Source organism: Neltuma alba, unplaced genomic scaffold (assembly GCF_004799145.2).
Source record: "Neltuma alba isolate B1F8T4 unplaced genomic scaffold, ASM479914v2 tig00001822_pilon, whole genome shotgun sequence".
NCBI classification, from domain to species: Eukaryota; Viridiplantae; Streptophyta; class Magnoliopsida; order Fabales; family Fabaceae; genus Neltuma; species Neltuma alba.
Window position 1 is genome coordinate 76,592 of NW_021632630.1, and position 15,595 is coordinate 92,186.

A 15,595-nucleotide genomic window follows, 5' to 3' on the forward strand; every position below is an offset into this window, starting at 1 on the left:
CGTCAAGCAATTCCCCTCCCCCGTAGGATTCCTACTACTAACTGCCACAGACAGAGCATACAATAATGGCTTTGAAAGCCACGTGTGAGTGAGCGGTTTTGGATTGGCCTCGTCATTGCACTTTTTTCAACGTCCCATCATATGGTCCCTCCTCTCCTTAACATGGTCAACTGAGGGCCCTAATTAAAGTTCACTTTAATATAAGCAAACAAAAATCTCATAAAAAAATTTGAAGTTATCAAATTTTAAATAAAGAATTCTTACAAAAGTATGTTGTTATTTGTATTTTGTAAATTTAGTGTTATTAAAACCTATTAAAATGTTAGAACAAAACTTGATTTGAGATTTAGTGATTTTAATTTTTTTTAATAGGATTCTAAATTGAAAAAAAAAGCCTTTTACGCATCTCTAGACTTAATATCTAGAAAAATAAAGACCTTGAAAATTATAAAAATCCAGTTTCAATTCTCTAAGTAACATAATCAGAGACAGTAAAATAAATTGAAATTATAAAATTCCAGCAAAATTACCAAAATGCCCCCATTTATGAAAAAGGAAAACAATCCTTGTTGGAGGTTTGTCGGCACCCCAACCCCTATTGTTCAGTCAAATAAATTAAAAGGAAAATTATATGAGTAGTTTTCGATACAAACAATTAAAGAGGTATTTTAAGAAAGTAATACACTATTTTTACAAATTTTTCTAGCCAAATTATTTTTTTTTACAAATATCTTACTACCTTAAATAATTTTCTTAACTAATTTTTTTAAATTATTACGTAGCCTTTACATTTACAAGGGATTGGGAATATTATATGGAAGAAAGAATCGAGAGAGTTTGAAGGAGAAAGTCATTGGAGAGAGACAGAGGGAGAAAGAAGGAGAATAAGCATTTCCAATGACGGAAGTTTTCTCCCACATCTGGTTAGGTGCATCAGGGAACCAAATTTCTGAAACCCAAAACCATGTCTCTACGAAAAGGACGAGACCTAAGTTCAAAGAAAACGCAAGCAGATGGGGCAAGAACAGATCAAAGCATGTATATATCTAGAGAGAGAGCTTTCAATCTCCAATAGTCACATATAAAGGTAGAGGAACAAAGGAAGAGGAACATACAAATCATCATGAGTTCAAAAGCGAAGAAAGAGATTTTATATGAAGATTTTGAACCAGCTTTTAATTGGGTTCGTGAAGAAGAAAGTGACACCCTTGTTGTTTTGCTTTCAGGTTCTGCATATATCCCTTTTTCCTTTCACTATATTTTGAAGCTATTTCATTGAAACAAACCTCAGTTTTTGAGTTGGAAAAGAAAATGAAATTGCATGTTGAAGGTCTTGATGAATTGAAAGTAAAATAATAATGCAGGATTTAGGAGAGACGAAATGAAGGTTCAAATAGCCACAAACCGTATCCTGAAGGTGAGTGGTGAACAGAAAATGGAGGACAAAAAATCAGTTCGACGTCGTTTCTACAGAGAATTTTCAGTTCCTAGAGATATAAACATCAATCTGATATCTGCCAGGTTTGAAGATGGGAAGCTATACATCAAGCTTCCAAAAACAGTGATGAAGAAGAAGGAAGAAGAAGACAGTAACAATAATAAGAAACAAGTGTGGAAATGGGTTGGGTTTATTGTGGCCTTATTAATGCTGGTTTTGGTGATTGGGATTGGGATTAGAAATAATGCGATGCAGGATTATTCATCATCTCTTGGAACATCTGATGATATCCAACAGCTGCTTTTCGATGTGTAAAAATATATCATCAATACTTTAATTTCATGTGTTCTCTTCAAATTTGTGGGTGAAAATCAAATGTGACATTAATTAATTAATATCAATGTAAATATTATTAACATGTGTTTCCTGATGAAATTCTTATGTTTTATAGATAGCTGGTCTTTCAATATGTTATTATTCGCGAATTAGTCTTATTCTTGAGTGATATTTAAAATTTCCACAATCACATAAACTGTAAAAAATGCAAATATGAATTCTAGCTAATACATTTTCTGATATTATATCACTATATCAGATCTAAACATATTTATGGGTCTAAATACTGTTAATCATTAAAGTGAGTTTAAATAAATTTAGGGCAAAAATGCATATTTAGTCATCTTAATCCCTTAATTTTATAAAGGATTTTTTCCCATTTCTTTAATCTTAACACTGTTAATTATATTGGTCGCATCATATATACTTAAGCGGCCAAACCCCTTCTATTTGGATTAATATTGGTTGGTTGTTCTCAATACTTCTAATAATTTTAATATTTTAACACATCACAAACTTGCATATTAATTTAATCATTACTTCAACCACCGTTTGATAAATAGTCCTGATGCCCGGAGGGGAGGGGGAGGACAATAGTCCTGTTCAATAATCGGTCCGCTTTTTGTAACATTAATTGATAATTGATTATTAGTATGATTTTATTTGTTACCAGAATATATCCTCTACTAACTTAATTATATGTTTTTTCACTTAATAATTAAATTAAGTACAATTTTGTTAAATAATTAATATTAAATTACGTAGAAATTATTTTTTGGTTTAAAGGGCAAGCATTATTTAGAAGAACTATTCTACCTACAAAAACAGAGAAGGCTATGTAATTTATGCGAGAAGAAATAAAAATAATGATAATTCTTGTTAAAAATATATTTTAAGAAAATAATGTAAATACTAATTATTTTTCTAATAAAAATCATATATTTAATTGGTTATTTATATTTTCAAAAGTACGTCTATTTATATGAGCTATGCACAATCGTTTGCCGTTTGGTGTTTATTGTAAGAGACCAATAATATAAATATAAGAAATCAATATCAACATTAGTATTAACATAACTATAAAATCTAAGATCTAAAATAAGCAGTGAAAAGTGAAGCTCGTTTTTTATAGGTATTTTATACTAGTTACTATTGGAACCTACGTAGAAAGACACCAATCCTGCATCTTATTTATAAAATACTAATGCTTTTAATTTTACCAGTAGCTTACCAAATTTTGATTAAAATAATAAAGACATGTCTAATTTACATTTTGTTTTTCTTAAAGAAGTTCGGAAAAAGGTCACAGAAAAAGTAAATCAAGATTGTGCATCTAAAGTACTGTAAATGCATGCTCGAAATAAAGGTGCATTAGGAAAAAAAAAATGAAAGAACAAATCCTACCTAAAACATAAAAAAAAAAATGTTATGTGATTGATTCGAGAACATAGTACAAATAATGCTAATTCTTATTACAAATACATTTTCGGAAAATTATATGAATACTATTTATTTCTCTACTAAATTTAATTGATTATTTATATTTTCAAGGGAAAACCATTTTGGAGGTCCCACACTTTTTTTTAATTTTTAATTTGGTACCTATGTGTTTTTTTCTTAATTAAATTTTTAATCTTGCTCTATTAATATCATTAAGCCTTGTATAGAAACTAAAAATGTTAATAGAACAAAATTACAAGAGCTAATATTACTAAAAAAAGTAAAATTAAATGATTTAAATATGAGAAAAAAAATACATAGGTATCAAATTAAAACTTGAAAGAAAGTATAGATACATCTAGTATAATTTTTCTTATTTTCAAAGTGACTCGCTCTATATCAGCTAAACAATCATTTGGTATTAATTATAAAAGAAAAATAATATAAATCTAAGAAATGAATATCAATATTAATATCAACATAACTAAAGCCGTAAAAAGTGAAGCTCATTTCTTAATTGGTATTTCTACACCTCTACAAATTCTCACAACAACCAATGTAAAAACATCACTTTATTAATGTTTTTTTAACTAGTGGTGGCTTAGCTAATTTTGATTAAAATAATGGGCACATAACCATCCACGCATTTTTTTATCAATCTCCCAGATCCAATTCACTTTTTTTTAAAAAAAAAAGTACGAAAATAGAGACAGAAAATGTAAATCAAGATATTGTATATGTAAAGCAGTGTGAATGCATGCTTGTTGGAAGGAATCCAAAGGAAAATGAAAGAAAGAAAAGAGATTTGCATGCACATGCAGGAGTTAATAGAAAACTGAACATTATTGATTTTGCTTCCATCAAAGGCTAAAATTCTGTGTGTTTTTGTGGGAAGTATATTGATTCTCCAATTAAGGTATATTTATTTTTCTTGCACCCACACATCTCTGGAGTTTTGCACCAAAAGAAAAGTAATACCGAACTATATTATATTTATATTTTCCAAGCCTCATTTCCATTCATATAAAAACCTTCAGATAAAACTCCCCCATGCAAGCTAATAGGTGCAGTTCCTAAAACCCTAAGAAGAAGAAGAAGAAGACGAGGAAGAAGACAGTCCATGGATTCCAAGGCTGAATTTGCTGCAGCATATAATGTTGTGTATGAAGATATTGAACCATTTTTTGAATGGCATACTGATGATGATTTTCACGTCCTCGTTGTTATGCTCCCAGGTAATAATAACGTTGGAAACTAAATTATTCATGCATGTCTGTAATTCATATTATCTTTGAATCATTCTGTAATTAATGTATTGATTTTTGAACCCTTTTTTTTTGGGTTCACTATATACAGTAATTCTCATTTTCATATACGGATCATGGATTTTTTGATATCTAAATAATTTCAAGTCATGAATAGGATTTAGAAGGGATCAATTGAAGGTTCAAGTGACTTCGGCTCCGATCTTAAAGATCAGTGCTCAACGACAGATCGGTGGGAACAGATGGCGTCGTGTTTATAAGGAATTCTCGCTTCCTTCTGATTGTGACCCCAACGACATCACCGCCAAGTTTGAAGCCGGAACTCTGAAAATCAAGTTTTCCAAACTCAAAACTCCATCTGCCAAGTCCCCAGAAAGAGATAATGGCGATGCTGAGAAAAATGGTGAGGATCAAGCAAAGCCAACGAGTGATGGTGATCAAGTCTCTGACGAATCCCCAGAAGAGGATCTGGAATCAGCTGCAAGCGGAGATGATCTTACAAAGGAAACGGGAAAAACTGATGGTGGGGTTAGTGAGAAAGACGCTGTTCATCAAGAGGATCAAGAAAAAGCCAAGAGTGGTGATGAAGAAGATTCTGGGAAAACCAACAAGAAAGAAAAGGAACCTGCAGCTGCAAGTGATGATTTTACAAAGGAAAAGGGGAAAATAAAAAATGGGGTTGATGGTGAGAAAAAAGCTGTTCACCAAGAGGATCAAGCAAAAGCAAAGAGTGCAGATGAAGTTTCCGGGAAAATACCAGCAGCCAAACAGAAAGAGAAGGAACCTCCTGCAGCAGCAGAAGCAGTAACAGAAGCTCCTGATGGAAAGCAAAGAACCAAGAAATTTTCGAGATTTCAGACTCATCTTCTAGATTTCACTCTCAGTTTAAGGCCACCATTACCTGCTGATGAACAGAAGGATTCTTATAAATATAGGGAAGCTCTTGGTGATTTTGTGGCAAGGTTGAAGAAAATGAAGTATTTGATGAACCTACTGGTTGTATTGTTGGTTGTGGCATTTGTGCTATACCTTAAGAATGCACTCAAACCATCTCTCGAAGGATCAGAAGAAGAACAAGAGTTGTGAACAGCTTCCTGATCACGCTTATGTATTTCATTTGCAGCATACACACAGCCAAATGCATAGGGCACACAAGAAATGAATAAATCCAGTAAAATAAATAAGATGATTAAAAAGTTTTAATTATTCAAAAATAAAGACTTTTGACAGTTGAAACTTAGCTCAGGCGCTCAGCTGTACTTCTTTTCCCCAAATTTGTAACTCCATGTTATGTAAAATATGGCCTATTCCTCTTGTCACATTTCCTTGATTTACTATTTTAACATCTTACTTGATGCGGGTTAAAAAAAAAAAGGTCATCAATTTGTGTATCAGTTTAAATTTACTCACTTCACAATACAAAAATATGCTCTCTGATCTTTAGAATAAGAGTTACTTAATTAATTTGAGTAAATTAAGAAAGTCAAATATATATCGATTAAGATAACATGATTTTTCTAAAATACTTCTTGTATAACATTAGATGATATCAATTTTGTAAGTTAGATAAATTAGTTTGAGAAAAAATAATAAATATGAGAGACTAAATGGATAAAAGTATCAAGAATTTTCCAGTAAAATGTACCCAGCATCATTATATATGGGAGATGGGCAATTAGGATGAAGGCCCAGTTTATGTCCTGACACGTGAGACTAGAATCAGGATAACTCCTATTAAATGGACTCACTTTTTGGCAGAAGGGAGAAAACTCCATGAGCAAAGCTCTATCAATTTCCTATTTTTGCCTTCAACAGCCCACACATCCACATATATATCAGAAGAAGAGAGCATTTAGGTTCTCTGTCACTTTGAATGGAAATGGCCTCGCATTGCTAGGTCTGTTGGGTTTGCTGATGGATCACATCCCAAATGTGACAAGCACATTTCTACGTTTTTTTTTTTTTTAATGATTGATTTGATCCCCTTGATACCAACACACCAAATTTATTATGAAGTTTCACGAGCATGATCTGTATTCAGTATGACCAAAGGCAATACATTGCGAAAATAACTCCTAAATTCTTTACCAACAAATATCTATATATGGTAAAACGCTTTAAAGTCTTTAATAGTTGTCCTCAGGGATAGCTGACACCACTATTATGGCGAAAGGCACTATTACGGCCAAACGGGATTCTCAAACATCACAGTAAATTCATGTATTTCATATGCTTAAGAAACCTCTGTAAAAATAGAAAGAGCTAAAAAGCCAACTGCATAAGTTCTGGAGATTCTAATCCACAAACCACTGGCTGAGTAGAACATGTCCGCATAAAGAGCTCTTGTGATCATTCATCAGTTATGTTTCTCATTTGGGAATTCCAGACTCACTGCAACCCACCTGTTCTCCCTAATAGGCAGAACAGTTATTCCCTCAGGGAATGAATGATCTGGGAAGCTTGTATAAACCCTGATTCTGTCATGAAGCAGATAACTGCTTGCCTCAGGAGTCTTTGCCTTGTTCAGCTCTGAAACTGAATGGGCAGAGAGGTCAAGCCGTGAGGATTCTGGGGAAGAAGGACACTCTTTGGCTGAGGATTCATGCACTACTTCAGAAGATTGTAAGCTCTTTATGGTCTTCATCATGTCTCCCTCAGAATGCTGTAGAGATGATGGGCTGGAAATCTCATTGTCGACTTTAACAATATTGGGTAGCATCTCAATCTCATCCACCATATCCATGTCCTTCTCTTGAGCCTTATCCGCTGAGAAAAATATGCCATAAATATATAAGTGGTTGGTGACGTGAAACTGGAAGGGAAATGAAAGAAGGAGCACAAGCTCCCCGAATGTCTGATAAGGGGTATCTATTTCTCCATCCTATAGCCCTAAGGCAACTGAAATAAGAAATCTTAATTCTACCTAGGAACTACTACAGGATAGCATCTACCAGGATCAAATGTCTTTATTAGTATAGATCCAATGATCTAACCTCAGAATCCACAATCTTCATACAAGAACTGGAAGTTGGAGTCGTGAAATTCTAGCATCTCTGCTATTATGCTGCTGAATAATTTGGTATTTATGTACAAGAGAACACAGCACATGCCAAATCACTTATAAAAAGCAATTATACTGTTTCTATTGACTGGAAAAAGAAGTAATTATAATTTAAAGAGAAAGAGAAGGCACTTAATTCAAGTCCATGAAGATAGGGATCAAGCCAATCCTATGGTGATTTTGAACATCAGATCTCAAAAGGGTTCTTATGCCTTAGTCTGAAACTAAACATGCCAACCATTAAGTATAATCAACTTACACTCTTTCAGAGCAATGAAAGCAACCTTCGCTGCGTCCTGTTCTGCCTGTCTCTTGGATTTCATTGGCTCCCCATGAAATTCCTTTCCTTCTACCTCCACAATAGAAAAGAAAGTTGGCATGTGAACTGTACCAGATCTCATGGTTTTATACGTTGGTTTGCAAAAGCCTTCCCTCTGAGCTAACTCCTGCAGTAAATTCTTGTAGAGAGCAGAGTCACCCTGGATAAAGATGCAAATCAAGATTCATTCATAATGCATTTGACATATACAGATCAAACACTCAAACTTCTTGGACCTTTGTCTATTATTACTGCTGGTAAATGAGTTAACCATATACAGAACATGTTTGGAATCGAACTTTTTCTTTACAATGGATCATAATTAATCAATTAAGAGAGAACATAAGCTTAAACTTCTAAACAGAAAAAATCTTGGTGTACACAGACTTTTTTTAAGAACAAGATATGGTCCTACGTCTAGTTCCTATTTAGGCCTTTCTGTTTTACCCTTGAGATATGCTTTATTTGTACTAGAAATAGTAAAAAAAATTTTAATTTAAGGTATTGAAATTTCATCAAAAACTTTTTGTCAAATTTGGCTCTTATTTTTTAATATTTTTAAGCCCTCCAAAAAGTGAAGAAATTGTTCCTAACATCTTACATCTAGATAACTATTTGATGTTCACAAAGCATCAAGAAGGATTTTAATAGGAGCCATTGCATAAACTACAAGCATTCTTAGCTTCTTGGGGCTGTCAAGTGACAGTGACATCGAAGCAACCTTCGCAGCAGCCTGCTCTGCCTCCTGCGAAGTGCTGAAAGTTGCTGGCCTCTCAGAACATTGGCCATCAACTGAGCTTGGAACCTTCATGCAAGGAACCTGAGGGAGGCCTCCACGTTCAATAGTAAAAGCAGCCGAATCAAAACTTTTCCTTTGATCATAGTTCTGCAACTGGGTTTTACTCAGTTGATTAGAATCTGTAAGCATAATTAGATTGTTAAACAGAAATAAATGTTGACACGGAGAACAATCACTTAGAAACAGGGGGGTTAAAGCAGACATGACAAAAATTTGAAAGATCGATCTAGAATATATTCTGAATAAGATGATCAAGAGCCAACAACCTGTTCCTGCAGGTTGTACGGGAATGTAATTAATTATATGCGTAATTATATGTAGATGTTGAAGAGAGACCTCAAAAGTTAGTGCCTTCATGTCAGTGATACAATTAAACACACGAACAGAGCAAGATTAAAATTGTGTTAAGGAAGAGCATTTGACTAAAAGGCAGAACATAAAGGGGGTACCCGTAGGATCAGAAGAAGTGAAATGGAGGAAAGCGAGCATGGCGGCTTTGTTTTGAGCAAGTTTGGAAGAAGAACAGGGTCCGGGAGAGTCAAAGGTGAGGCCATTGACAGAGACTGAAGCTTTGAAGCTTGGGATGTGATCAGGACCGTCTTTCATGGCGGTGTACCTGGGCAAGCCCCACCGTTTCTGGTGGCAGAGCTCCTGCAGCTTCGTCTTGTACATGTTGATCCACCTTCTTCTTAATCCACTCACAATCACAGAACAATTCCCACACACAGTCTCTTCCTCACTCTGTATCTGTGAATTTATTGAGACTTCAGAGAGTGAAAGAAAGAAAATGCGACTATGCGAGTGTCAGGGAAATACTCTCCGCGTGAAGGAGAAGGACGACTTCGTACAGTTGGATGCATGCATGCATGTGAATGATTTGTTTTGAAAAACAAACGCATATATAAATATATATATATATATATATATATATTTCAAATTAAAAACGCACACAACCGAACAGAATATTTCAATATTTTTTAAACTGAGAGCTTGAAAGCAAAAATTAAATTTATATAATATTAAAAGACTAAATTTGATTTAAATTAAATAATTTGAAGGATAAAGTAAATTTGATTTAAATTAAATAAATTTGAGGGATAAACCAACAGTAAGAAGAAAATAAATAAGAAAGTAGTATATTTGTGAACTGCCATTTAAAAAAAAAAAAAAAACTATTCCTCCGGTCCTAATTATAAGACCCAATTGACTTATTTGAGGAGATTAAGGAAGTAAATTAAGTTGGTTTTTTATAATAAATAAGAGTTGTCATTCCTAAAATATCCTTGCTAATTAAGTATATTGGCTAAAACTATCATTATTAGAATGATCATCTTAGAAAAAAATGCATAAATATAAGTAATAAAATGGATTGGGGTCTTATAATTAGGACCAAATAAAAGTCAAATGGGGTCTATAATAAGGATCGGAGGAGTATTTGAGAAGAAAAACGAGCTGCCAGCAGCATATTTGAGCGGTTCAAACGACGACACTTGCTAAGGGCTTGTGGCGGAAGAAGAAGGATGCTAAATAAATCGTTTAACAAGAGCATGCCGCTGGAGACGCGCAAGAATGAGATCAGAGGTTGCGTGATTCGAAATGGCGACCGAGAAGCCTAGCGATTCCAATCCATCGTCTTCTCCTCCTCAAGACCGTCCCGTTCGCGTCTACGCCGATGGCATCTACGACCTTTTCCACTTCGGCCATGCTCGTTCCCTCGAGCAAGCCAAGATATCGTACGCATCTATCTTCGTCCTTTTCGATTTTACTTTTCACAAATTAGGTTTTGACATTAATTAGACTCATTTAGCACTGATGCGGAAATGAAACGCGATGCATCATACATTGTCGATCTTTTGAGATTCATGTATTTGCACAAGGAGCGAGTCGCACTGCCTTTTCTTCCTTCCTTGCATTAGCTAGCCTATTGTCCTGCATTAAGATTACATAAAATACAAATACAGAGCTAAACTCACTAAGTGAATGCTATGTTTGTCATCCTTTTTTTCTTGGCCTGTATTAACTATTGACAATAACAAATGTAATCTGCTATTTATTTTTGGATATTGGTCACTCAACCTGCAGGTTGACCCAGACACGTAACCTAAGTGATGAGTGCGCAACTATTGACGTTTCCATCGTGAGAAAGTTAATGTTGAATTTTTCCATGTGATTGTTTAAAATTAAAATGATATTGACGGTATTCAGAGCGCAAGTCCAAAACAATATAATCAAATTAGATGTGAACGGATGCAGTACTAATAGCATATCTATTTAGATGACCTGAGAAAGTTTAAGTGTGCTTCTGAGAAAGGGGACATTTTCTCTAAAGTTCTGAAAAATTAGTTAAATCGCTGTCCTAAAGTACGTTCTTTTCCTCTTTAGATGTCAGTTCGTGCTTTTGCAATGAAATATAAGCGTGGAATCATGAAATTGTATCTTCATATTGTTTGGCTAACTCTCTGGCCTTTTCACGGAAATTTTAGATTTCCGAATACCTACTTGCTTGTTGGATGTTGCAACGATGAAGTCACCAACAAATACAAGGGCAAAACTGTTATGACAGAGGCTGAACGTTATGAATCGCTTCGGCACTGCAAGTGAGATACTTATGTCAACTCTTTCTTTCTTTCTTTCTTTTGGGTAAATAAACAGCTCTTTGCGACTTACCATAACAATGAGAAATAAATTTGAGCAGGTGGGTGGATGAAGTCATTCCAGATGCACCATGGGTTATGACACAAGAATTTATTGACAAGCACAAGATCGACTATGTGGCTCATGATGCTCTTCCGTAAGAAAATTCCCTGTCCGTTTCTCTCTAGTTCGTACGTGTTTATTGGATTTGTAATGATGATAATATTTAACTCTGTATTTGCATTGGTGGAGTAATGGTTGAAGCTTTTGAATGCATAGTATAATCTTTTGCACTTGCCGATGAATTGTTCACAGCTATGCTGATGCCAGTGGGGCTGGGAACGATGTTTATGAATATGTATGTGCAAGAAAATGTTCTATCAGCCTTGGTTGTTTATTTTGATGGAAGTTTCTCTTTTCAGGTATAATTTATGTGAATCAATTTTTGTTTGCAGGTTAAATCCATCGGGAAATTTAAGGAAACAAAACGAACAGAAGGGGTGTCTACGTCAGACATTATAATGAGGATTGTCAAAGATTATAACAACTATGTTTTGCGTAACTTAGATCGTGGGTACTCGAGGAAGGACCTCGGTGTGAGCTATGTGAAGGTATGAGCTGGCATATTTTTTTCAAATCCTTATTTTGTATAAATGAATTGATTGTACTTGTCTGGTAAAAGAATAATTGTTTTCATTTACACCATTCTCACATCTGTTGGAGGATTTTACTTGTTGTGCTTGCGTTCATATTAACAGGAAAAGCGATTAAGGGTGAATAGGAGGCTTAAGAACCTTCAAGAGAAAGTAAAGGAACAGCAAGAGAAAGTTGGTGAAAAGGTATATCAACTCAAGTCATTAACCCATAATGTCAGATTAACTAAGTTGAAATAATACTTTAAAGCCATGTGAAATTAATGAGATGGCAAGATTGTGAGATGAAAGACAATAAGTAAAGAATCTTACGTGTGCATGTGATAAAGATTACTGAAAAACAGAGAACTCTGGTTTGTTACCTATAGTTGTCTTGGAAATTGAACGTTATAGGAATCTGTATTTGCTGCTATATTTTCCAGATTCAAAGTGTTGCGAAGACTGCTACTATGCATAGATATGAGTGGCTGGAAAATGCTGATCGCTGGGTTGCTGGATTTCTGGAGAGGTTTGAAGAAGGTTGCTACAAGATGGTGAGTTAATTTATGCAGACAAATTAAAGTATGTTATGTTACTATTGATATGCTTGCAGACTCAAAGGTAACTTCTCACAACTTTTTCTTTTTCTTATTTTCTGCTATGACTCGGGTCCATGCCAGGGCACAGCAATCAGGGATCAAATTCAAGAGAGGTTAAGCGGTCAGCAACCACGAGACTGTTCACTTCTGCAACAAAATGGGAAAAGTGATAATGAGGAGTGTGAAGAGTGTTATTATGATGACTATGGAGAGGAGTTTTGTTTTGCAAATGATGGTGAAGAGTATTATTATGAAGGTGGGGATGACAGTGATGAAGAAGAATATTTTGTTGAGAGTTGCTATACCAGCGATGAAGAATATTTTGTTGAAAGTTGCGATGAAGAGCGCCTTAAAAACGTGAAAGATGAAAAAGAAAAGTAGGTTTGTTTACTGTGATGTAATGGAACCTAGATATCCTTAGCAAAATGTGTATTAGTGGATGATGGTGCCACATATTTCATTGGAGTAATCTATCTTTATTATCATTCTATCTACAAAAAGCCAAAGCACAAAAATTGCTAGTGGTATATATTTTTGTGCATTGAACTTGTGGTTGTGACTTGTGAGTACTCTCTTGTTTATTGACTCGTTAAAACTGGAGAAAATATCACGAGTTTTTGTGACAGATCGCCTGGTGTTGCCCATCAATATTCCAAGGGTCTGGATTTCTCTTGACTAATGTTTAATTTTAAAGCAACTGTAAATCTGTAATGGTGCGGTTTGGTATAATTTTGTTGGATTAAAGTTTGAAGCAAGAAAATATAAAATAACAGTAATGACATATCAAACTCATCCTTCTCGATCAAGTATCGTTATGTTGATTTAGCTTGTATGTGCTCAAATTTTTAGATTGTGAAGTTTGTAATTGAGACTTTTGACGAGGACGTATTTAGATTCGTGTCACCGATAGTGAAGAAATTAGAAACATGTGTTGTCATCGAGGTTACCATCAGTACTACCTACATGCTACAGGTATAACTCATTCTCTAAAGCTTTTTGGAGTTGTTATACAGGGGAAGTAACACACACACACGAAACTCACTTGTCATATCGAGGAAAGAAATTATAAAACATGATGTTAAATTTTGAAAGCATGAGCTATGGTATCAGTCCGTAATTAATTGAGGGTCGTTTTTCCAAAAAGGTATGCAATTTCAATAAGCCCTTTTATTTTCTCTGTTTTGATCCTGTTCTGGTCAAGTCATTGAGTCCTCTGTTTTTTGATGAACGCAAATGGCAGATGCAAACACGGACTGAAAACTCCAAGGAATCACTGGTGATTAGAGGTACTCCGGGGATGATAAATGACATCCTTATTTATATCATGGATTTGCAAAGCATTCTATATATACTACCTCCAGCCTTTGATACGAGAACTAGATAACTAATTTTGAAAAATTAATTAACTTAGTTAAGTTAATTATTTATAACAAATATGTGTTGAATTTCTTAAATAACCCTTATTTAATCATGAACATTGAAACACATTTGGCTGAAAATATATTACAATAATAGAGATATTTTTTAAAACACATTATAAATTTGAGAGATAAAATAGATTAGGGTCTTATATTTAGTACCACCAATTAGTTCTTATAGTTAACACCGAAGCAGGTAGTATTTCTTTGTTTGTGCACATTCACAGGTCAGGACTAAGGAAACCTTCACTGAACTTATGGTTGTGAGTACTCTCATGTTTAATGACTTCAAGTGTCACGATACTGAGCTTTTGCCATAGATATTCACAGAAGCTAGTGATTATCGTTTATTTGCTTCTTCTGCTTCTAATATTATCACTGTGAGGAGAGATAAATAAACTTTAGGTAATATATTCATAGTCTACTATCCATATCTCCGACTTCCAAAACAACACAGCTCAAAATAAGCATGACAAGGGATAAACCGAACAATTACGCACACCACCCAGAAATAAAGAATCCATTAACCGAATAGACTAAAGGGGAGGCTTTTATTTTTGTGTTCTGCAGAATCGATGACACCCTAATCAATCAAATATCATCTATGGTTTATATTTCGTCATCGTACAGATCTGGAAGCGGAGGCTTGGTGGGTCCCTGGATCAAACGTTGCTGCTTTATTTCACTCATCTTTTTATGATCATCTTCAGTCAATGACCACTCAAAGATTTGCAGGTTTTGGTTCATCCTGTCCTTGTTGTAGCTCTTTGGCACGAAGGTCACGCCTTGCTCGTAGAGCCATCTCAGACAAACCTGAGCGCTTGACTTGTCCCTCGCTTCTGCTATCTCCTTCACCACATCACTCTCCATGGCCTCGTTGGGTCCCCTGCTCGCTCCTTTCCTCAGCGGCGAGAACGCTGTGATCACTATCCCTTTTGATTTGCAGAAGTCCAGCAGCTTCTTCTGCTGCCATGCCAGGTTCATCTCCACCTGATTCACCGCCGGCGGAACGGTGGCGAATGACAGCAGATGGTCGAGCTTCTTGACGGAGAAGTTGCTGACTCCGATGGCTCTGGTGAGGCCCAGCCTCTGGCATTCTTCCATGGCCGTCCACACTCCCTTCAAGTCCAAAGGAACCACATCTTCCGCCTCTATGGGGAACGCGAACTTGCCTGGCTTAGCAGAGATGGGCCAGTGAATCAGATACAGGTCCAAGTACTCCAGCTGAAGATTCCTGCACCACAACATATACACATACATACAAACTAAGTCCTCCGTTATTATTCGTGACCCTGAAACATGTATGTCAAAGAAAGAAGTGAGACCTGAGAGAGTTCTGGAGAGCAGGAAGAACGAGGTGAGGATGATTGTTGGTGCACCAGAGCTTGGAGGTGACGAAGAGGTGTTGTCTGGATGGGACGAGGCCGAGCTGAAGAGCCTCCTTAATGGCTTCTCCGAGGGCAGCCTCAGAGCCATAGGCGGCGGCGGTGTCTAAGTGCCTGTAACCCTGCCTTATGGCTTCCACAATGGCTTCCTTGGTGTCGGCCTTGCAGGTGAAGTCTGGCGCAGACCCCATCCCGATCACCGGCATCTTCACTTCGCCGGTGGAAGAACGGAGCACCACTGAAGGAATCTCAGGCACGGCCATGTTTAG

At 35.6% G+C, this 15,595-nt stretch overlaps 5 protein-coding genes across 5 annotated transcripts; 3 read left to right on the forward strand and 2 right to left on the reverse strand.

Annotated features, from left to right (window-relative positions):
- Positions 1-1,108: 1,108 nt before the first annotated feature.
- LOC114712214 (inactive protein RESTRICTED TEV MOVEMENT 2-like) lies at positions 1,109-1,833 on the forward strand. Its single transcript, XM_028896698.1, has 2 exons — positions 1,109-1,226; positions 1,365-1,833. Exons 1-2 carry the CDS (start codon positions 1,124-1,126, stop codon positions 1,751-1,753), a joined length of 492 nt encoding a protein of 163 aa, XP_028752531.1. The 5' UTR covers positions 1,109-1,123; the 3' UTR covers positions 1,754-1,833.
- A 2,469-nt stretch (positions 1,834-4,302) lies between these two features.
- On the forward strand, positions 4,303-5,717 carry LOC114712163 (inactive protein RESTRICTED TEV MOVEMENT 2-like). The gene is made up of 2 exons (XM_028896631.1): positions 4,303-4,449; positions 4,637-5,717. Exons 1-2 carry the CDS (start codon positions 4,335-4,337, stop codon positions 5,563-5,565), a joined length of 1,044 nt encoding a protein of 347 aa, XP_028752464.1. The 5' UTR covers positions 4,303-4,334; the 3' UTR covers positions 5,566-5,717.
- Positions 5,718-6,835: 1,118 nt separating this feature from the next.
- Positions 6,836-9,330, reverse strand: LOC114712222 (double-stranded RNA-binding protein 1-like). Its single transcript, XM_028896705.1, has 4 exons — positions 9,108-9,330; positions 8,530-8,777; positions 7,800-8,019; positions 6,836-7,245 (listed from the first exon to the last, which is right to left on the reverse strand). Exons 1-4 carry the CDS (start codon positions 9,328-9,330, stop codon positions 6,836-6,838), a joined length of 1,101 nt encoding a protein of 366 aa, XP_028752538.1.
- A 924-nt stretch (positions 9,331-10,254) lies between these two features.
- LOC114712171 (choline-phosphate cytidylyltransferase 2-like) lies at positions 10,255-12,913 on the forward strand. The gene is made up of 8 exons (XM_028896643.1): positions 10,255-10,391; positions 11,142-11,255; positions 11,354-11,449; positions 11,608-11,650; positions 11,748-11,903; positions 12,051-12,131; positions 12,368-12,478; positions 12,605-12,913. The coding sequence occupies exons 1-8, from the start codon at positions 10,255-10,257 to the stop codon at positions 12,902-12,904; spliced, it is 1,038 nt and encodes a 345-aa protein (XP_028752476.1). The 3' UTR covers positions 12,905-12,913.
- Positions 12,914-14,328: 1,415 nt separating this feature from the next.
- Positions 14,329-15,589, reverse strand: LOC114712189 (NAD(P)H-dependent 6'-deoxychalcone synthase-like). The gene is made up of 2 exons (XM_028896666.1): positions 15,267-15,589; positions 14,329-15,175 (listed from the first exon to the last, which is right to left on the reverse strand). The coding sequence occupies exons 1-2, from the start codon at positions 15,587-15,589 to the stop codon at positions 14,551-14,553; spliced, it is 948 nt and encodes a 315-aa protein (XP_028752499.1). The 3' UTR covers positions 14,329-14,550.
- Between the last annotated feature and the right edge of the window lie 6 nt (positions 15,590-15,595).